The sequence below is a fragment of the Mirounga angustirostris genome, unplaced genomic scaffold (assembly GCF_029215605.1).
Source record: "Mirounga angustirostris isolate CCGP_5_RB_7025 unplaced genomic scaffold, mMirAng1.0.hap1 SCAF_9, whole genome shotgun sequence".
Classification (NCBI taxonomy): Eukaryota; Metazoa; Chordata; class Mammalia; order Carnivora; family Phocidae; genus Mirounga; species Mirounga angustirostris.
Genome location: NW_026991717.1, coordinates 108,743,026 through 108,762,107, shown reverse-complemented (window position 1 = coordinate 108,762,107; position 19,082 = coordinate 108,743,026). Strand labels below are relative to the sequence as shown.

At 40.6% G+C, this 19,082-nt stretch overlaps 1 protein-coding gene across 3 annotated transcripts in view; it reads right to left on the bottom strand.

Moving 5' to 3' along the window:
- ZBTB1 (zinc finger and BTB domain containing 1) overlaps positions 1-19,032 on the bottom strand; it is a 32,258-nt gene extending 13,226 nt beyond the window's left edge. The window contains exons 1-2 of one of the 3 annotated variants that reach the window (XM_064571163.1): positions 18,314-19,032; positions 1,795-3,710 (exon numbers count right to left, since the gene is read on the bottom strand). In XM_064571163.1, the coding sequence (XP_064427233.1) occupies positions 1,795-3,692 (1,898 nt within the window). In that variant the 5' untranslated portion in view covers positions 3,693-3,710; positions 18,314-19,032. Of the gene's footprint in view, positions 1-501; positions 3,711-18,313 lie in introns of those variants that run through there. The other 2 variants (XM_045901026.3, XM_045901024.3) reach the window with 2 other exon arrangements.
- Positions 19,033-19,082: the final 50 nt, after the last annotated feature.

The following is a 19,082-nucleotide window of genomic DNA, read 5'->3' as shown; positions in this document are numbered from 1 at the left end:
ATGTATTCTTTTATGCAAATTGTATAGAAAAATATGACTTGCGTATCTTAAAAATCCAATGTAAACAAAAAGAGCAATGTTGTGAAGTTACTGTTCATAATTACAAAATTATACTTTAAATAGGGATGTTATTTAAATCCCTTGCATTATGAGAAGGGTATTACAATGCAAGTAATTCACATTAAAAGGCATTCTATTCAATAGATGTGTTTATTGGTGGGGTCAGTTTTGCCAGTGTTTTATTAATTCACATGTAATTCATATAGACCCTGTGTCAGCAACACCTAACAATACTACTTGAAAAAGTGATACACTATTTCCACTTATATGCTCTGTGATTATTTTATAGTGCTCAAATTTTGTAGTCCTTTACAGAAAAAAAAAAAGAAGAAGTAAAAGCATGGTGATAAAACTGCAATTTGCCACAACACATTTCCTCCAAATCTTAGTATAAAACACAAGACATTTTTTTCCACACTCTACTTTTATAGAACAACCAGATTTGTAATTGATTTCTTTATTTTATTTGATTTATCAATATACATGGCAGCTTTCTCAAAACTCAAAGTTCCAAAAGTATGTAATTTTAAAGGTGAAAAATCATTTTCCTTTAGATGTCATATTCCTAGAGAGCTATTAAAGTCTATTTATAAACAAAAATAATTGATAAACTAACACACTTTAGAAATCAGAATATCTTAAATTATTTTAAATGAATACAAGATATGTCTTTTTAATTAACTATCATAGTTAAATTTCATATCACAAAACAAAATGACTTGTCCCCACTAATTTCTCAAGTGAGGTAAAGTCATTGGGTTTTACACTTAATATAAGTTTTAAATGTGATTATTAAATGATAATATTTTATCAATTATAGGAAATATTCATTTATAGGAATTTCCTTAGGTCCATCAATGTTTTTAGGCCAAGTTTGAGCCCATGTCAACCTTCCAAGTTTAGAGTCAATGCACCTAACCTGCCTAATAAGCATGTCAATTTAAGAATATGAATTTCATTGATAAGAAGGGGGAATAAACAGTGGCTAAATCACTGTTCAACTTACAAAAAAAAAATAAGCTAAAAGTAGATGCGATAGTTTCAAAGAACTAATTACTTAAAAAAAGTTTTTTAAATAAACATGAATGGCCAATGACGTTGGATTTAAAATTTCACAGGATAACCTTAAAAAAAAAAACAAAAAACCACATAGAAATAGTAAAGTCATCACCTTATGATTAAAAAAACTAAAGTTTAATAGTCATTGAAGAGGTAACAACCACTTGTAGTCTACATTGAAAAGTAATTTTAATCATAGCTAAAACAAACTAAAATCAAAGAATTCTATTAAGAAATAACAAAAATGATAAACATTTAATAACACCTAAAATGTAGATACTTAAGATCCTAAACAAAAATATTAAAGGTAAAAGGGCCTTGAAATTTTTTCCCAACAATTCATCTTATAAGATCAATTTCTAAATAGCTCATATCCTTTGCTTTGGTGTTTTGTCTGCTATCAACTAAACATTAGTACAGTAGAAGATCACTTATGTTCTTTTCAAATGCTTGGCATTATAATGTGATCTCATATCTTTCCTCAAATTAAACTTTGCTCCACATATTCCACATGTATACAGATGAACATCCATGTGCTGTTCCAACTGTTCATTATTTGGGAATATCTGAAAGCAGACCTGGCATATAGTCTCACCAGCAGATAAATGAGAAATCATATGCCGTACATGGTCATGTTTTCTGAAGTTTCCTTGATCACAAATGGAACAGACATACCTGGCCATGCCTTTGTGCATATCATTGTGCAGTCGCAACTGACGTTCTCTTAAAAACTGCTTTCCACATGTCTGACAAACAAACTGTTTTTCCTTAGTATGAACAGTATAGTGTTCTCTTAAGTGACACCGCTGATAAAATCCTTTTCCACAGAGATTACAAAAATGCTTTCGTCTGTGATCTCTTTCATTTTCTTCCATGATGGCACTCTTAAACACATCCTGGTCTAGGCAGCTAGACATATGTTCAACCACTAGATTTTCAGTTTCAAAACGCTGGCCACAATTAGGACATCGAAAAGGACAGGCAGAATGTTTAAATAACTGCTTTTTTTGGATACTGTTTATCTGGAAATGATTGTCCCTAAAATCATCCAACATTTCCACAAACATATCTCTTATTTCTGACTGCTCGTCAGGATTCTCTTCCATGTCCATCTTCTCCTCCGTATTTCCTAACCCGTTCATTGTCAGATCCTGGGGTTCCCCACATCTTTGAGCATGTTCCTGAAGCTGCCTCCCCTTAACGAGGATCTGTCCACATTTCCCACATGCACAGATATTTTCGATGTGTTTGGCTAAGTAATGAGAGGACAGGTCCTCCTCCGTTATTGTGAGTCCGCAGAGCTCACAGGATGCATTTTCGGGATCCTCCTGTACTGGACTGCTATTGTTAGGGGGCCTTATATTTTCTAAACCACCCCTTTCATCAGCATTTATCGACATTCGAGGTTTTAGAGTTTTCCTACCACTTTTCTTAATACCGATATCTTCTTCAACATAGTATCTATAAAATGGCTCTTCAGGTTCATCTTCTAATTCGTCATTGTCAGTGGACTCATTACAGTCTTTATCAGTCACTTTAATAATGTTAAAGTCTTTCAGTTCATCTGTGGGAATATCTTCCGGCTCCATCTTGATAATGATTCTTTTCCTCTCAGCAGCTCTGCTTTTTTCCTCGTTGGCTAGTTCAGACTCCACTGTGCTACTTTTTCGGCTTCCGGTGGTTGAAGTCGAATCATCAGCAGCCTGGCTGGTGTCTCCTCTGTATTTGTCTGTCTGTGTGGAAAACGCTTTAGAAGATTCCTTTTCACCAAATTCGGCTTTGATAGTACCATCTTTTCCATCTCTAATATCCACTATTCTGTGATAGGATCTTGTGTTTTGGTACGAATGTCTGTTAGTACAGGTTAGTACATGCTCATCTAACAATTTTTCACAGCTAAAGCCAAATCCACAACTATCACAGGTAAAACTCCGTCCAAAGCGCCGTGACACGCGTTCTTTTGGAGCTGATAATTTGGACACAGAACTTTTTTTACATACATCAAATAGTGGTTCGGGAAAATTGCCTAACTGTAAAGACTCTTCATCAGGCTCTCTATTGTGTGGTGTATTTACTGTTGAACTTGGCTCTGCACACCACCTGTTGGCTTCACTGCCATTTCTAGCCACTGTGTCTTCATACATTCTTACCCCAAATATCATTTTGCTGTTCTGTTTGCTGGAAGCAGAAGATGAACATTTTGAACTAGAACAGTCTGCATCCTGAATGTCTTCTAAGCAGTCGGGAACGTTGTACAGCTGCAGGTAGTTCATCGCCACTTTAAACTGCTCAAAACTGGAGGGTGCAGTCATAATCTTTCCTAAGTACATAAACTGCAAAATGAGATCAAAACACTCGGCACTGATTTTCATGTTGCTGAGATTCAGCTGTGCGGTGCTGTGCTGGTGGTTCATGAAAAACATTCTAAAGTAGGAGCTACAGGCAGCCAGAACGGCTTTGTGCGCTTGAAAGTAAATGTCGTCGATGGCAATGCAACAGTCACAGAGAAAACCCCACTCCCTCTGGTTGTTCAGCTGCTGGAGGACGTAGCTGCTGTGGCTGGGCTTTGCCATCTTCTGTTATTTACAGACCTATGTGAAACAAAAGCATTAAAGTCAGACAAGATATCTTTAGAAAAGCACTTGAAAAGAAGAATCACTTTGATCAGACACTGGGACGTGCGTGATTTTGCTATCACAATAAAGGTATAAATGGCTCTCCATTCTAATGTAGCAAAACTCAGTAATATACACCTGAATCATTTTTCAGATGTGAAGATGAAGATAACACAGCCATTTATTCAAGTTTCTCATTTTGATTTTAAGAAAACACAAGCTAAGGTATCCGAAGCAAAAACCATCATTTTGGTTTCATCACACCTCTATGGGGGAAAATGTATGCTAAATGTGAAAGGAAAAAGTTTAAAAGTACCTGAAGGATACAAACAGTGAAAGTAAATAAAAGAGCAACTTAGACTGAAAGTACATAACTAAATTACAGAGTATTAAAAACTTCTCACAAAATTGATATTAAGGAACTATTGCTCATTTTTTAAGTGTGATGAGTGTATTTTGGTTGCGTTAAAAAGAGTCCCTATCTTTTATATATACATACTGACATTTATAGATGAAATGATATAATCTAAAATACACTAGAGGGGCTCCTGGGTGGCTCAGTCATTGAGCATCTATCTGCCTTCGGCTCAGGTCATGATCCCGGGGTCCTGGGATCGAGCCCCACGTTGGGCTCCCTGCTCGGCGGGAAGCCTGCTTCTCCCTCTCCCACTCCCCCTGCTTGTGTTCCTTCTCTCACTGTGTCTCTGTCAAATAAATAAATAAAATCTTAAAAAAAAAAAGATTAAAATACACTAGAAAATAATCCAGTGAGGTGGGTGTGGGGGCAATAGATGATACAAGATTGGCCATATGTTGATAACTACTGAGGCTGGGAGATAGGTATAATTCTATTTTTGTATGTTTGAAAATTTCCATAGAAAAAATTCTATTTAAAATGCTTATTAGATTATATGGAAATGGCCACAAGCAAATAGGTTTGATCAATGCCTTTTTTCTTGATTATTAGGGAAGCAGTCATTCTGTAGAGTCAGAATATGTCTTATATCGCTGGGCATGCACACTTTAGGGTATAACAAGGCAGTGGATCCATTAGGGAAGGAGGTGTCTATCCTTAAATGGTAAATTTTTCTTCATTTTTTAATTGTTAAAAAAAGTATACAAAGTAACATGTGCAAGAAATTAAAATATGTAAGTAAATAGAATAAAAACACACCTTAGGTCACATACCTCTTCGCAGAGGTAACATCTCCAAACACTCTGGATTGTGTATCTTCAGATCTGTTTATATGTATCCATACAGAGTCAAAGGATATTGAGTACCTATGATGTGCCCAAGTACATAGTTTTTGCTCTTGCGGTGTGTGTGTCTGTTTTTTCTTAACCTAAATGGTATCATCCTTTTTTTTTTTTTTAAAGATTTTATTCATTTATTTGACAGAGAGAGAGCACAAGCTGGGGGAGCTACAGGCAGAGGGAGAAGGAGGCTCCCCGCAGAGAGGGAGCCTGACCCGACGCAGGGCTTGATCACAGGACTCTGGGATCATGACCTGAGCTGAAGGCAGATGCTTAACCAATTGAGCCAGCCAGGCACCCCCTAAATGGTATCATTCTATATATACCTTTCTGCAACTAGTTTTCTTCACTGAACATATGGTAGACATTATAAATAATATTAATGTAGTGAGTTGACTTTGGGTAAAGAGGGAGAGGAAAACATTAAAAGCATTAGAAGCCCTATCCGTTATATTATAAAACTAAAATAAGATCCAATTTTAACCTCAATTTTTAATCTGTATACATAAAACTTCAGAATCTATCTTCTACCTAAAACAAGTTCCTACACAATCTGAGCATAAAAAGAACATTTAACAAGCTGTTCAGAGAAATAAAATGTTCACTCTTCAGTCCCCAAATCCTTGAATCCCTGCAGTGGTAATTAAGAGGTATCTACAGCTTATTTCCACTTGCTTTTTATCTGCTCATCACAGATCACATGTGGATTACATACCCCTTTTCCCCACTACCTGAAGACCTATCCTACCTCCTTCTTCCTGTTCTTCCTGCCTAATGACAGAGAGTTGCACAGCCAGGGATGTGCCTCTAGAAAGGAAGGTGGCCTATAATGAGACCTACTGCCTTCTTTTTTTTTTTAAAGATTTTATTTATTTATTTGAGAGAGAGAATGAGAGAGAGCACATGAGAGGGGGGAGGGTCAGAGGGAGAAGCAGGCTCCCTGCCGAGCAGGGAGGCCGATGCGGGACTTGATCCTGGGACTCCAGGATCATGACCTGAGCCGAAGGCAGTCGCTTAACCAAATGAGCCACCCAGGCGCCCAGAGACCTACTGCCTTCTTAAAATTGCAACCACTGTACCATTTTTGTAAGCCAGGTGAAGCATGTCAAATAGATACAATCTTTCAACCTTTTCAACCTTCTGTAAATCAGATGTCTGTACCCAATGAGGAAGAATGCTCAGTATGTACCTAAATACAAAAAGCAATATATGCACAAAGATACTCATCAATGTTATTTATAAATTGAAATGCCTGGTAATAAGGGAGTTGTAAGTGAACCAAGGTAAATCCACCTTTACCAAGGTAAATCCACTACCTAAAATTCACTATCACGTGGCCTTTAAAAAGTATATAAAACGAATCCAAACAACAAAACCTTAAAGGGTGAAAAAAAAAAAAAAAGAAAAACACACACACAAATGCTGACCCTAAACCCATTTTATATAAGATGAAATTTCTAGGTCTATAGTCATTCTGTGGGATTCAGAGAGAACTTTAATGGGTAATAAAGAGAAAGAGGCAGAAGGATAGATGTTATCTCAAAAAAAATTTTTAGTAATAAGAGTTGTTAAAAAATGAAACAAACTCTTTTGGAGGACAATGGATGCCCTGTATGGAAGAGGGATGAAATGTCACTGAGGACAGTATAATACAAGGAAAAGAACACAGGCTTTGGATCTGAAAGACCTGAGTTCCAATCTGGCTTTGCCACCTTATTTATCTTCACTGACCCCAAGTTTCCTGAACTGTCAAAGTGGGGATAATAATATGTCAAATAACACATCAAACATGAGGATTTGTAGAAGCAATGTGTAAAACATACAGTTCTTGACATGTGATAATTAATGGAAGTAAGACTGGCAGTTGCTTATCCAAGCATCAGGAGCTAAGTTTGACTAGATAACCTTAAAATTTCCTTCTAAGCAGGAGTCCAGTAGAAGAAAGCCAGCAGTTAATCTGCAAGGACTTTCAGGTTTTAAATCTCCTGTGCTTAAAATAATGACATAAAGAGCTTAAAAGTTCTAAGAACTCTTCTAATCTAATGGAAAGCAGTTTTATGGCCAGCCACCAAACCTGGTGCAACGACATACACCACCAATGTGACAGGCACTGCTACGGCTGTAGCCACAATTCAATTACGGCAGTAAAAATAAATTCTGTGTTAACCTAAGCAAAACACAAAAACAGGAGCATCAACGGCATTTTAATGCACATCTGTTAATGCAACAAATATGCACGGAGTGCTCTGGATGCCAGACGCTATACATAAAGTGCCAGGGATCGACAATAGCACCAGTATTCTGTGATCTCGAGGAGCCATCACTGAGGAGAATCCTGACTTTTTCTACATCAGTGACTTCAGTCAACATGTATTCAGTAAAGTACCTCCGCTGTGGAAGAAGGCACCATGCTCTGGTGGAGAGAACGAAGAAGGGCTCTGGGTCAGAAAAGCGTGGGTGTGAATCCCACTGTCTTCAGATGTCTCTCTACATCCCTACCTTCCCCTCAGAGCTTGAGGCTGAACAAAATTCATGCTAACGCTACAGCTTCTAGGCTGACCTCATTACGCAAACATCCACGTTCCAGTAAAATGGACTTTCAAAGGTAGGGTAACTGTTCATAGCAGTCCTACACATAGTAGTGCCAACAACTTTGTTCTTGTTACACCTCACTCAGAAAAGCCTGGAGAAGGCCAACTAATAACACAAAACAAAACAAAACAAACCCCCAGAAAACAGAAGGGCATGGAACCAGGGGTGAGGGATCTAAATTCCTGTGAGACTTTTAGAGCTTATCTCTTGGGAATAATTTTTGCATTAAAATTTAAAAAATTCATTCACTTAATTAAAAACAATTTCACTCAAATTCCAAAAGCAGTTTTCTCCTTTCAATTTTTTGATATCCTTAATAATCCTACCAAAAGAACCTTAACTTTATCTTATAGTAAAGCTTGCAAACGTTTTAAATAAAAGGATTGCTTCTATTTTAGCTGTTCTTCTTTTTATTTTAATTCCAGTAAAGTTAACATACAAGTGTTATACTAGTTTCAGGTGTGATTCAACACCTGCATACAACACCTGGTGCTCATCACAAGTGCGCTCCTTGATCCCCATCACCTATTTCACCCATGCCCCCCCCCACCTCCCCTCTGGGAACCATCAGTTTGTTCTCTAGAGTTGAGAGTCTGTTTCTTGGTTTGCCTCTCTTTTTTTCCCCTTTGCTCATTTGTTTTGTATCTTAAATTCCACATATGAATAAAATCATCTGTTATTTGTCTTTCTCTGATTTATTTCGCTTAGCATTATACTCTCTAGCGCCATCCATGTCATTGCAAATGGCAAAAATTCATTTTTTTTATGGTTGAATAATATTCCATTGTGTATATATACCACATCCTCTTTATCCATTTATCAACTAATGGACACTTGGGCTGCTTCCATATCTTGGTTATCCTAAGTAATGCTGCTCTAATCACAGGGGTGCATATTTCCCTTTGAATTAGTGTTTTTGGGGTGCCTGGGTGGCTCAGGTGGTTAAGCAACTGCCTGCAGCTCAGGTCATGATCCTGGAGTCCCGGGATCAAGTCCCGCATCGGGCTCCCTGCTCAGTGGGAAGCCTGCTTCTCCCTCTGACCCTACCCCGCTCATGCATTCTCTCTCTCAAATAAATAAAATCTTAAAAAAAAAAAGAATTAGTCTTTTTGTATTCTTTGAGTAAACACCCAAAAGTGCAATTGAGGGGTCATAGGGTAGTTCTATTTTTAACTTTTTGAGGAACCTCCATGCTGTTTCCCACAGTGGCTGCACCAGGTTGCATCCCCACCAACAGCGCGTGAGGGTTTAGCTGTTCTTCTCTTTGTAACTGAAATCTGTGATTGCTTTTGTGTTACTAGCTGTATCATTGGTGAAACAAGTTTATTACAGCTAGAAGTCAAGGACTGCAGGAGTAGGACTTCCAATGTGATCCGAAGCCAAGGGTTCTAAGGCCAGAAGGATATCTGTATGCATGCAGTTCTCCCGGAAGAGAAAGGAGTTAGGTGATGCCAAACATTTTACACTGATTTTTAAAATTTTTAGTTTGACAGTTTCATCTCATTCAAAAACAGCCGCCAAGTGCATTCAGCATATTAATTTAGATACCCACAGATTTTTTAGTTCAGAGAGATCTAATCTGGTCCAACATTCTTATTTCATAGAAGGGCAAAGATCTAAGACTGTTAAACAGTGTATCAAGGGGATAGTTAACTGTGGTAAAGTAGGTACTAGGATTACAGGACAGACTCCTGACCACCCAGGTGGGCACGAACCACCTGGGATTATGTAATGTGCCCTTCTGCAAAGAACACTCAGCAAAGACTGGGCAGGAGTCCTTAATACAGGGTTTACTGGCCGGGTGCTCTTCCATAAGCGCCTACCCACATCTGAACTCTACCTACAATGCTGTTTTATCTGTAGAGGTGCATCCAGTCTTATTCAGTAGACGTGTTCCCTAAGTTATACCGTGTAAGCTATTTCAGTAAATTTCTCACTGACACAGTATCAGAAATACGTTTCCTTCATCACCATAAATCTCTTAAATTGGAAAAAACAGCTTTGCTGAAAGTTTCTTTTGCCTCTGCCTTAGTCAAATGATAACTGAAGGGCCTATAAATGAGCATATGAACTGAATGAAGAAATAACTTAGTTACAATTTTGGAGTGACTCCTTCTGTAAAGCAAATAATCTCCTTTTTTTAATGTTTGCCAAAGACCAAGGAGGCTCTCCTGGGGACAATTTGCATAGCCTCAGTGAGAATCTGCAGCAGAGCCTAGCATTAGACTCTTGATTCAGTGCCCCAATCTCTGCACTACTAACAATTACCTTTGGATCTGAAAGATCATTTAGGTATATACATTCATTTTCTCATACCTATTTCTGTGCCTTATATGATTGGATATAGGTATATGGATTTAATTTGAAGGTTATAGACAATCCTTTTAAAGGGCCCGAGATGATGGGTATTAAGGAGGGCACGTGTTACATGGAGCACTGGGTGTTATACGCAAACAATGAATCATGGAACACTACATCAAAAACTAATGATGTACTGTATGGTGACTAACATAACATTAAAAAAAAAAAAGGCCCCAAGTGAAATGAAAGGATTCTCTTATGTTAATAAATCAGAGTATCAGAATGTGTTGAATACCTACACGTTCCTAACACTGCATAAAGCATTGAAGTAGAGGGTGGAGAAGGATGGTAAACATAGAGCCAATTACATACGAGGATTAAATTTTGAACCAAGAAACAATCTGAGAATAATTAGGTATTAAATTATACTGAATAAAGTTCAGCAAGAGTTAGAGGGGGGAAAAAGCATGATTGTACTAGAACAGTGAGCTTTAGGAAGGATGTAGGACTTGAGTGAAACCTTAATGAATAAGTAGCATAGAGAAAAATAGAAGGCAAGGGGAAAGGCATTTCAGGTATCTGCATAAGCGTGTAGGTAAAGAACTGGGAGAGGGGTGCACAGCAGCATAAGCAAAAGCATGAAAATGTAATGGGAGGGAAAGCAGATATGCTTTACCGAACTGGTATATGGAGGTAGAGTAAATGACAACTGTAATACAACAATAATGGGAATAGCCAATATTTGTTAAGCCTTACTATCAACGGTCAGGCTCTAGTCTAAGCAGGTGTGTGTGTGTGGAGGGGTGCATATGCATACATATATATGTGTGTGTGTGTGTGTGTATATATAACGTGTATTTGTACACAATGTTATATAACTTCTGTGAGGCCACAGAGGACTTGGTGGGATTAGAACACAAGCAATAGGACTCTTGAGCCTGAGATCATGGCCTCAGTGATTTTGTCACCTATAAAAATAAGGTCACTCTGGCGAAATTATTTCCTAGAATACGATTTTCCAGAGTATACGGTCCAATGTCTAAACTTAATTAAGTTCTTTAGGTTTTCTTCTTGAAATTTCCAGGAAGAACCAGTTTTGTAGATGCTCCTAAAAACTTTTACTTCAAGGCACTTAAATGACAGACACAATCAAGGTTAAAATTTTTTCACTTTTTAGAACAGGCATTCTGGCTGGTTATTAGACTGTAAATACAGTACTTAGCACAGGGAGTTCTGAAATTATAATTGGGTTATGTTCCAAAACTTTATTTTTAAGTTAGTTATTTGAAACTTGAAACACATATTCCCATAGAAACAATGCTATAAATGGTGAGTCGGTTCTATGCTCACACCCTAAAATCTTTTAAAACCCTAATGTAGCTTTACATCAGTCCTAACAGTGCTATAGCATGACTTTTATCATTTGTACTAAAAGAGGTATCATACAGCAATGCCTACCTCATTGACCTCCAAAGGTCAAGGGCAAGGATGAGACTTAATGGCCTTTGTTACCCTTGTGCCTAGTACACACTGACCACATAGTTGGCACTCAATGCATGCTTGTTCAAATGGAAGTATTAAAAAGAGCTCAGGAAGCAGGCACCAACAGATTTGGATACCAACTCTACCACTTATTTAGCTATGAGAAAACATCTTTACCTCTTTAAACCCGTTTTTCTCATCTATAATATAAGGATAATCATAATCCTCAGAGTTCTCATATCAATTAGAGACAACAATTTCTTCTTGCCTTTTTAGTCAAGCATAATACAATTTTCCTTAAGTATTAATGTCATCATTGCGAACATAGTTCACAGAATTTTACAAAGTGATCAAGTTCAACCCGATGCTTTATAGATGAGAAAACAGAGGCCCTAAGAGGTTCAGAGACATGCTCAAGGTCACTTCCAGTTTTAGTGGCTGACTAAAGGCCCTTGGCTCTTCAATCCTGGTCCCTGAGTACAGAACCAACTGGTTGTCTGCTTTCTCCTCTGCATCATGTTTTACCGAAATACAGGAGCTATTCAAATTGGCAAGGGTTGTTTGCACCTACACAAAATGGCCTGAGACTGTTGTGCTTTGGGAGTTTGTGGTTTGTTGGCTGGTTAGTATTTTTCTGCCTCCTTGCTTGTCAAGCCAACAGCTATCACTTCTAAAAAGGGTGCTGATCCCCCGCTGCCCACCATTTCAATCTGTTATGGGTTATGAAATAGACAAAAACTCACTGAAGCTGAATTTACATAATTTTTCTGAGAGGACCTAGGGAAGTGATCTGTAAGATAAGATTTTAATTCCTGCACTTTGTTTCATCTGTTTTAATTGCTTTCATGCTGTTTTAATTTGCTTTAAATCTTGTTTCTGGCCAGGGGACTGGGTAGCTGAGGTTGCCAACCAAATAACTTCTGAATAAGTGAGTTGTTACTATAGGTAAGCAGCTAGGTCTAGGAAATAAATTTATCCACATAGAAAGCAAAGTGAACATAGTGGCTTCTGGAATATTTCTCTCTCCCTCCAGAAGGAGAAGCAAGGAGCACCAGGGTGGCTCAAATGGTTAAGCATCGGACTCTTGGTTTCACTCAGCTCATGATCTCAGGGTCCTCCTGGGATTGGGCCCTGCATCAGGCTCCATGCTCATGATTCCACTTCAGAATTCTCTCCCTCTGCCCCTTCCCCCACTCATGCTCGACACACTGTCAAATAAATAAATAAATCTTAAAGAAAAAAAGAAGTAGAAAAGTATTTAATCCAGGCAGTCTCTAAATTTTGATCTGTTCATCTTAAAGAGGCAACATGGCATCTTCTGACCACTAGAGAGCACCATGTGAACAGTAGGCTTCTCTCAGCAAAAAGCAGCTTTACCAGGAAGTCACTTTTTTTGCACGTGGCATTGGTATTCTCGGTATTCTTAGGGTTCATTTTGTGGAACTTACATCTATTCCAAAGTGCCTCTGTGACTTCGGGACCCACCTAAATCTGCTCCTCCCCCTTTATTCTCTGTCTCTGCAGGCAGTGCCATGCACCAATCACCCAGGCTACTTGGCAGTCACCTGGGACTTCTCCCTCCCTTAATAGTTAACTATTAAGTCTCACCAATTTCCTAGTATTTCTCAAAACTGCCCCACTATTCCATGCCTACCTTCCCTGCCCTCCTGAGGACTCAACATCACTCCTGCGTTATTACAACAGGCTCCTTAACTCATTCCTCAAATCTATCCTTCACCCTCAAACAATTAATAAAGAACAAAAAGCAGACCATATCATTCTGCTTAAACCCTTCTATGGTTCTCTTCACATATCCTCAGGCTAAAGTACAAACTCCTTAGCAAAGCATACAAAGCCAACAGTGTCCACCCATCTAGTCTTATGTTTGGCTACTTCTTGCTTCAAACTTCATGTTCAAGTAGCATAAAACTGCTTGCCCTCTCCACTCTGCCCCACCCCAAGAAATACTTAATGTATTTCTTACCTCTATTTTTATTCATTCCCGATTGGTTCTTCTGCCTGAACCTCCCACATATCTAAGAATCGGTTTATCACCTCCTCCAGAAAACCTTCTGTAATACCTCCCTCTCCCACTATTTTAGGTTTTGATATTACTCTTTATCATCTCTTTATTTTGCACTTATTACGCTATATTTTAATCATCAGAACAGTAACATAAGGTAGGTGTTAAAGCACAGACTAACCAGATTGCCTGGGTTCAAATTCTGGCTTTGCCACGTATTAGGTGTGTGACCTTGAGCAGGTTGCATAAGCAATTTGTGCCTCAATTCTCTCAACTGAGAATGGGGATGATAATCCTTCCTAGTGTTTAGAGTTATCACAGGCAGTAGCTGTCAAGGAGTAAATGCTAAATAAAAATTGGCTACCACAGTTATCTATGTGTCTGTCCATAGGTCTCCCCACCAGATTATGACCAACTGAAGGCAAGGCTGTTAGCTTGTTTCTGTGCAATATAGTAAGTATTCAGTCAATGCTCCTGAAGGAGCAGCTGGTGAGGCAGCTCTAAGACAATGGGAAGTGCTACCCAGGCTCCTTCCCTCAGCAGATACACACATCTTTTTAATTTGTATTGTCTCCAATTTTTCCAATCACAGCCACCTTTTTCTTATTTAATTCCAACCAAAACCCTGGAAATTTCACTCTTATCTAATTAAAAGTCAACAAACTGAATCCAATAAAAAGAGTATCATAAAAAAGTGTGTTCATTCTAAGAAGCTTAACTTCATTTTTTAAGCCTTCAATCTATTTTAAGATTCCCCTTCATACCCAGGACCTACCACAGCAAAAGCCTTCATGCTTTCATATATGCTATGCTATTCCCTTTGCTTAGAACCTTTTCGATGTCCAGCTCACTCTCTTTGGAAAGTTTTTTTTTTTTTTTTTTTCCTGATCCCAGGATAATGCAGATGCCCCTCTTCTGTGCTTCCAAAACAGACCCCACCTACAACTATATGATGACAAAAAAATGTATCATCCAAACTGAGTGTTGTGTCTATCACCACACTCTTGGCAGGGATTATAATTATGTGGCTCCCTTGCTTTGCTGGAAGCTCCTTGAGATCAAGGCATTGTCTTAGTCATCACTGTATCCCCCAGAACCTTTAACAACTGCTTGGCATTTAGTTGATATTTGATCAATTTTGAAAGAATAAATGTTGAAATAGGTGTTTTATTTTGCTTATCAATTCCTTCCTTCCTTCCTTGTAATCTCTACAACCTACCAAGGGGCTCAAAGTCATGACCCTGAGATCAAGAGTCACATGCTCCACCGAATGAGCCTGCCAGGCACTCAATTTTTTGCATTATTTCAATCATGGCAACTTTTACATAGTGGTCAAAAATTTACAAAGCAATTTCCCATACATTAAACAACTGATTCTCACAACAACCCTGAGACAGGTATTTTCATTATCCTCATTTTGTGAATAAGTTTAGTGGTTGATACTGAAGTGCTCATCTTCTAAGTAGAAGATGGGACTCGAACTCTGGAGTCTTGATTCAGAACCCTGAGTTTCAGCTTTTATAAGCCAGACAACACTCTTCCTGGCAATGACTATTAACTGAAATGCTGCTTTGGAACGTCCTGAGCCTCCCAGTCACCCACTCTCACACAGCCCCATACTGCATGCGGAATGCCCTGCCCCCGCCCCATCTCCTCTTCCATCTGCTGACTCCCACCGCCTATCAGAACAAGCCTTTCCCTAATACTGTAAGATGTAAAGTGGAGATGGAACTCTTTAGTTATCTTGAAAAAAGGATTATGTGTACCTCACAAAGATAACAAATGAAAAATCTGGTTGGTGATTTAATTCTTTAATTTTCCAATATTATTTGGAAAACGATTTTAAACTCAATGCAAGAGTAGTGTAAAAAAACTCATGTCCCGAACATCAAATAATGCTGTGATTAAACTTCTATGTACTATTTTGGGGCTTTGTTTTCAGAATATCATCAACCACTTCACACTCATTCTTCTTACTTGCCAGGCTAAGTAATAAATGATTCTGTACTTTGACTAAGATCTCTTGTAGTTACCATACAAGCCACAATGTAAGTATAGTTAGAAATCTATCTGAAATATGTGCTGTCTCCTCCCATGCCACATCTAAAAACTGCACAGTCATTAATTCCCTTCTTCATTCGAATTCTCTTTCTTTGACATTTGGCATGCTGCTACCTCTAGATACTGATCAAGGGGAAGCCTTCACACCCATATCAGCACAGGAATATCAGCACAGGGATATCTTCATGGCAAATATAGCCACTCCTTGCCTCCCAACTATGGAATTATGAAACTCTCTACAAATATGAAGCTTCTGGGTTTTTTAAATCAGTTTGGCCAGTATAAATCAACCCATCAGAGGCTGGACATCATCGTTAGCCCGAAAAAGTGTGAGAACTAGACCCCCGAGGTAAATACTTCATAGGACAAACTTAAAATAGCAATCCTGTTATATTTAAACGCTCACGTCTGTTACTTGATCATAGAATTTTAAACCAGTCCAATGCAAAACATTCCTTTTCTCCACCTAGTCAATTCTCACCAACCTGAATAGGGAATAGAGAACATAAGGCCATGAATCATCACACACCATCCTTAGGCAGGGTGAGGCATATACAACAGCACAGTTATGATCAAATGTTGCCTCTTCTTGTTTTAAACAAGGTATGGACTACTAACAGTTATCTCTGGGAAGTGGCAATCAGAATGATTTTCATTTTTATATTTTATGTACTCTAGTATAGGTTGAATTTTTACATAGAGCATGGGTTTTATAAGTATTTCCATTTTGAGAAAAAAAAGAATATACATGAATCACTTTTAATTTGGTTCGCATAAAAGCATATAAGAATAACAATGTCAATATTTCAGGGTAAAATATACTAGCACAAGAAAAAAAATATCAAGAGAAAACATCCTATAGAGACCGAAGTGACCTCTCAAGCAGGTGTTTTTCAAATACAACTCAATTTTTTTTGGAAGACAACAGATTACAGCTTAAAAATAAAAATCTACGGAAACTTTTCTGCCTTTATATCCCAAATGGTTATTTCCCCTTTGGGCCAGAGGTTAATAGCAAAGGCTTAGCACTTTCCTGGCTAGAGGAGGAGAGGCCTGAAAGCAGGCACTTCTTTTCTCCTGCACATTAGGATAGGAAATGGTGCTCCAAGGAACACAGAGACACTCTTAAAAAGCTCTATGAACTTATCTTCTCCAGAGCCTGGCAAAAGAGAATAAAGAAACAGTACAAAAATTTAGCACTGTTAATGTGAAATCAAAACACAAGGTCAAGAGCAAGTGGCTGAGACTGTGCTCATGCCCTGCTAAAGTCCTGGTTAAATATGGTTTCTTTTTTTCTGACAATGATGCACCAGGGCTCCCCCACTACTCCCCCAAAGTAGGGCATCCCATTGGAATGGGAAGAATAGAAAGGCTTCAGGAAAGGTCACTCAACCTGAGTTATTCTACACTGAAAATTTGGTCGTAATGGAGAAATCTCTTAAAATGAATGTAAGATGTTAATTAAAGACTCTACTGCAGACTGTCTTTATTGATCTTTGAAAATAGTTTCATGTCCACTACGTTCCAATTTTCTCTAAGATGAGGAAGCCCCCAACTAGCTCCCAAAGCCATTCAGTTATTGAGACTTTATTAGAAAGCCAGCAAGTGAATCAAAAGTTTTGAGGTTGTGATGGCCAGCCATCATTCAAGCTTCATTTTTTTGTATCCCAATTCTCCCCATCATATCCATTTGCACTGACAAAATTTCATAGAATCGAATTTCTTCGTTTCAAAGGAGAAGATAGTGATTGCTTTGAGGTTAACATGAGAACTGCATCCTTCACCATTTCTGCTCCAAAGTGCCTTGAACTTCAAATCATGAAACTGATTCTAAGTCGCCTCAAAAAGGCTGGAACCACTCCTTGGGTTTGAGAAAATCGTTCCTGTTAAGTTTTCCTGCCCTGAGACTGTGAGACATACCGTATGGAAATACACTCAGGCCAGTGGAGAATCTGCGCGTACCTACCACGTTTAAGCTCGACTGGAGTCGTTATTATTACACACATACAAATACCTGTCCCCAGAAAACATCAAGGACTTTCATGGACCTCTCCCCGACGCTCCCAATTTGGAAAAGGTCATGTCAACCTTTCAGATCTTCCAGACGCGTTCGTTGCTTAGTTTACCTAAGACTGGGAGGGTGGCTGAGCTCAGACCCAAGCCTACATATTTTAGTGGTAACGACTCCCGATCTACACCCAACACATTTGCCGAACACTAACAGAACTTCTAGCAAACGCCCACCATTGGACTCGAAAGCACGTTCTTCCCAGGAAACATCTTTTCCACCGAAAATTCCCAAACCCGAGACCCACTACTTTTTACTGAACAAAAAGCATGTGTGCCGGCAAGAGGGGGTGAAAAAGAGCGTGGCAAGAATTTGCACGGCTCTTACGCCTCCTCCCTCGGAGCGCGCCCAAGTCTGCGGCCTCGGGCTCCGGGACACTTCCCCTCCCACCCGCCGAGGAGCCGCAGCTGTAAGTTGAGAGAAGCGGGCTCTAGGCACGTCAATCAACCGAGTCCTCCCGCCTCCCGTCTACACCTCCCCTCCCCCCCCCCCCAAAAAAATAAAGACTGAGAAAGAAAGGTAAAAGAAGGTAACTAATTTGGGAACTAGTCTCCACGGGGGCTTCGCCTCCGACCTAGGGAGGCCGCACGTCCCGGACCAGGCGCGCCGGCGAACGGCGGGATCGAGCAGGCGGCCCGGCAGCCGCCCGTCGCCGGCTCCTCGCGGCGCGTCCTCCGCGCTCTGGATCCCCGCACAGGTCGGCACCGCTCCGGCCCCGCACTCCGCCAGGCCCGCGGCCCGCGTCCTCCCGCCCGGGCCAAAGTTGCGCAAATAGCCCCACAACTGGCAGATACTCACCGGCCGCAGCAGGAACCGGGGCTGCGGAGGTTTTAGGGAGTTTAAGGCAAATCACCCACGGGAAAGGCGGGCGGAGGCGAAGGGGCCGCGAGCTGCAGTGGCGGCGGCGCGCGGTGTTCGGGCTGGGCTGCGCGGAGAGGCTCTGGCTCTGCCAGGGACTGTGCTGCAACAAAGGACTTCCGCTGCCGCACAGCCGCGCCTGCCGCACCGCACTGAGCCGGCCCCGCTTACGCGGCGACTCCGGGTCTGCCCACCAGTTCGCTGCGGCGTCCGCCAGCCTTCCCCTCCCTCTCGCCCGCCCACCCACTCCGCCGCTGGCTGCTAGGGGCACCCGCGGTCGCCTGTTTGTTTGCAACAAGTTTCTGCGTCGGGCTCCGGGGAGGCTGGCGCAACCCGCACCGCGGGGGCCGGCGCGGCGGCGGCTTTACCACCCCTCTCGCCCCTCTCCCAAGGGTAGGCTTGGGACCTCCTCCTCCTCCTGTTTGCACAGCTGGATGGGACTGGGCTCCTCCCGACTCCCCAAGGGCAGGATGCTGTTTTCCCACTCCGTCCAGATGTCAGACCCCTGCCCCGGAGGGCTCAGCAGCTAGGCCTTCCCTCTCGGTTCGTCCCCCGCGTTCTGGGGGCACCGGCACCCTCGCCCTGTCCCGTGCGCCGCCAGTCGGTCCGGGGTCGCCCATTCCCCGCGCTCCCCCCCACTCTGCCTGCCATGGGCCTGTCCGCCTCTGGCCTTGAGTCACTTCCCCCGCCATGCCCCACCCCACCCAGC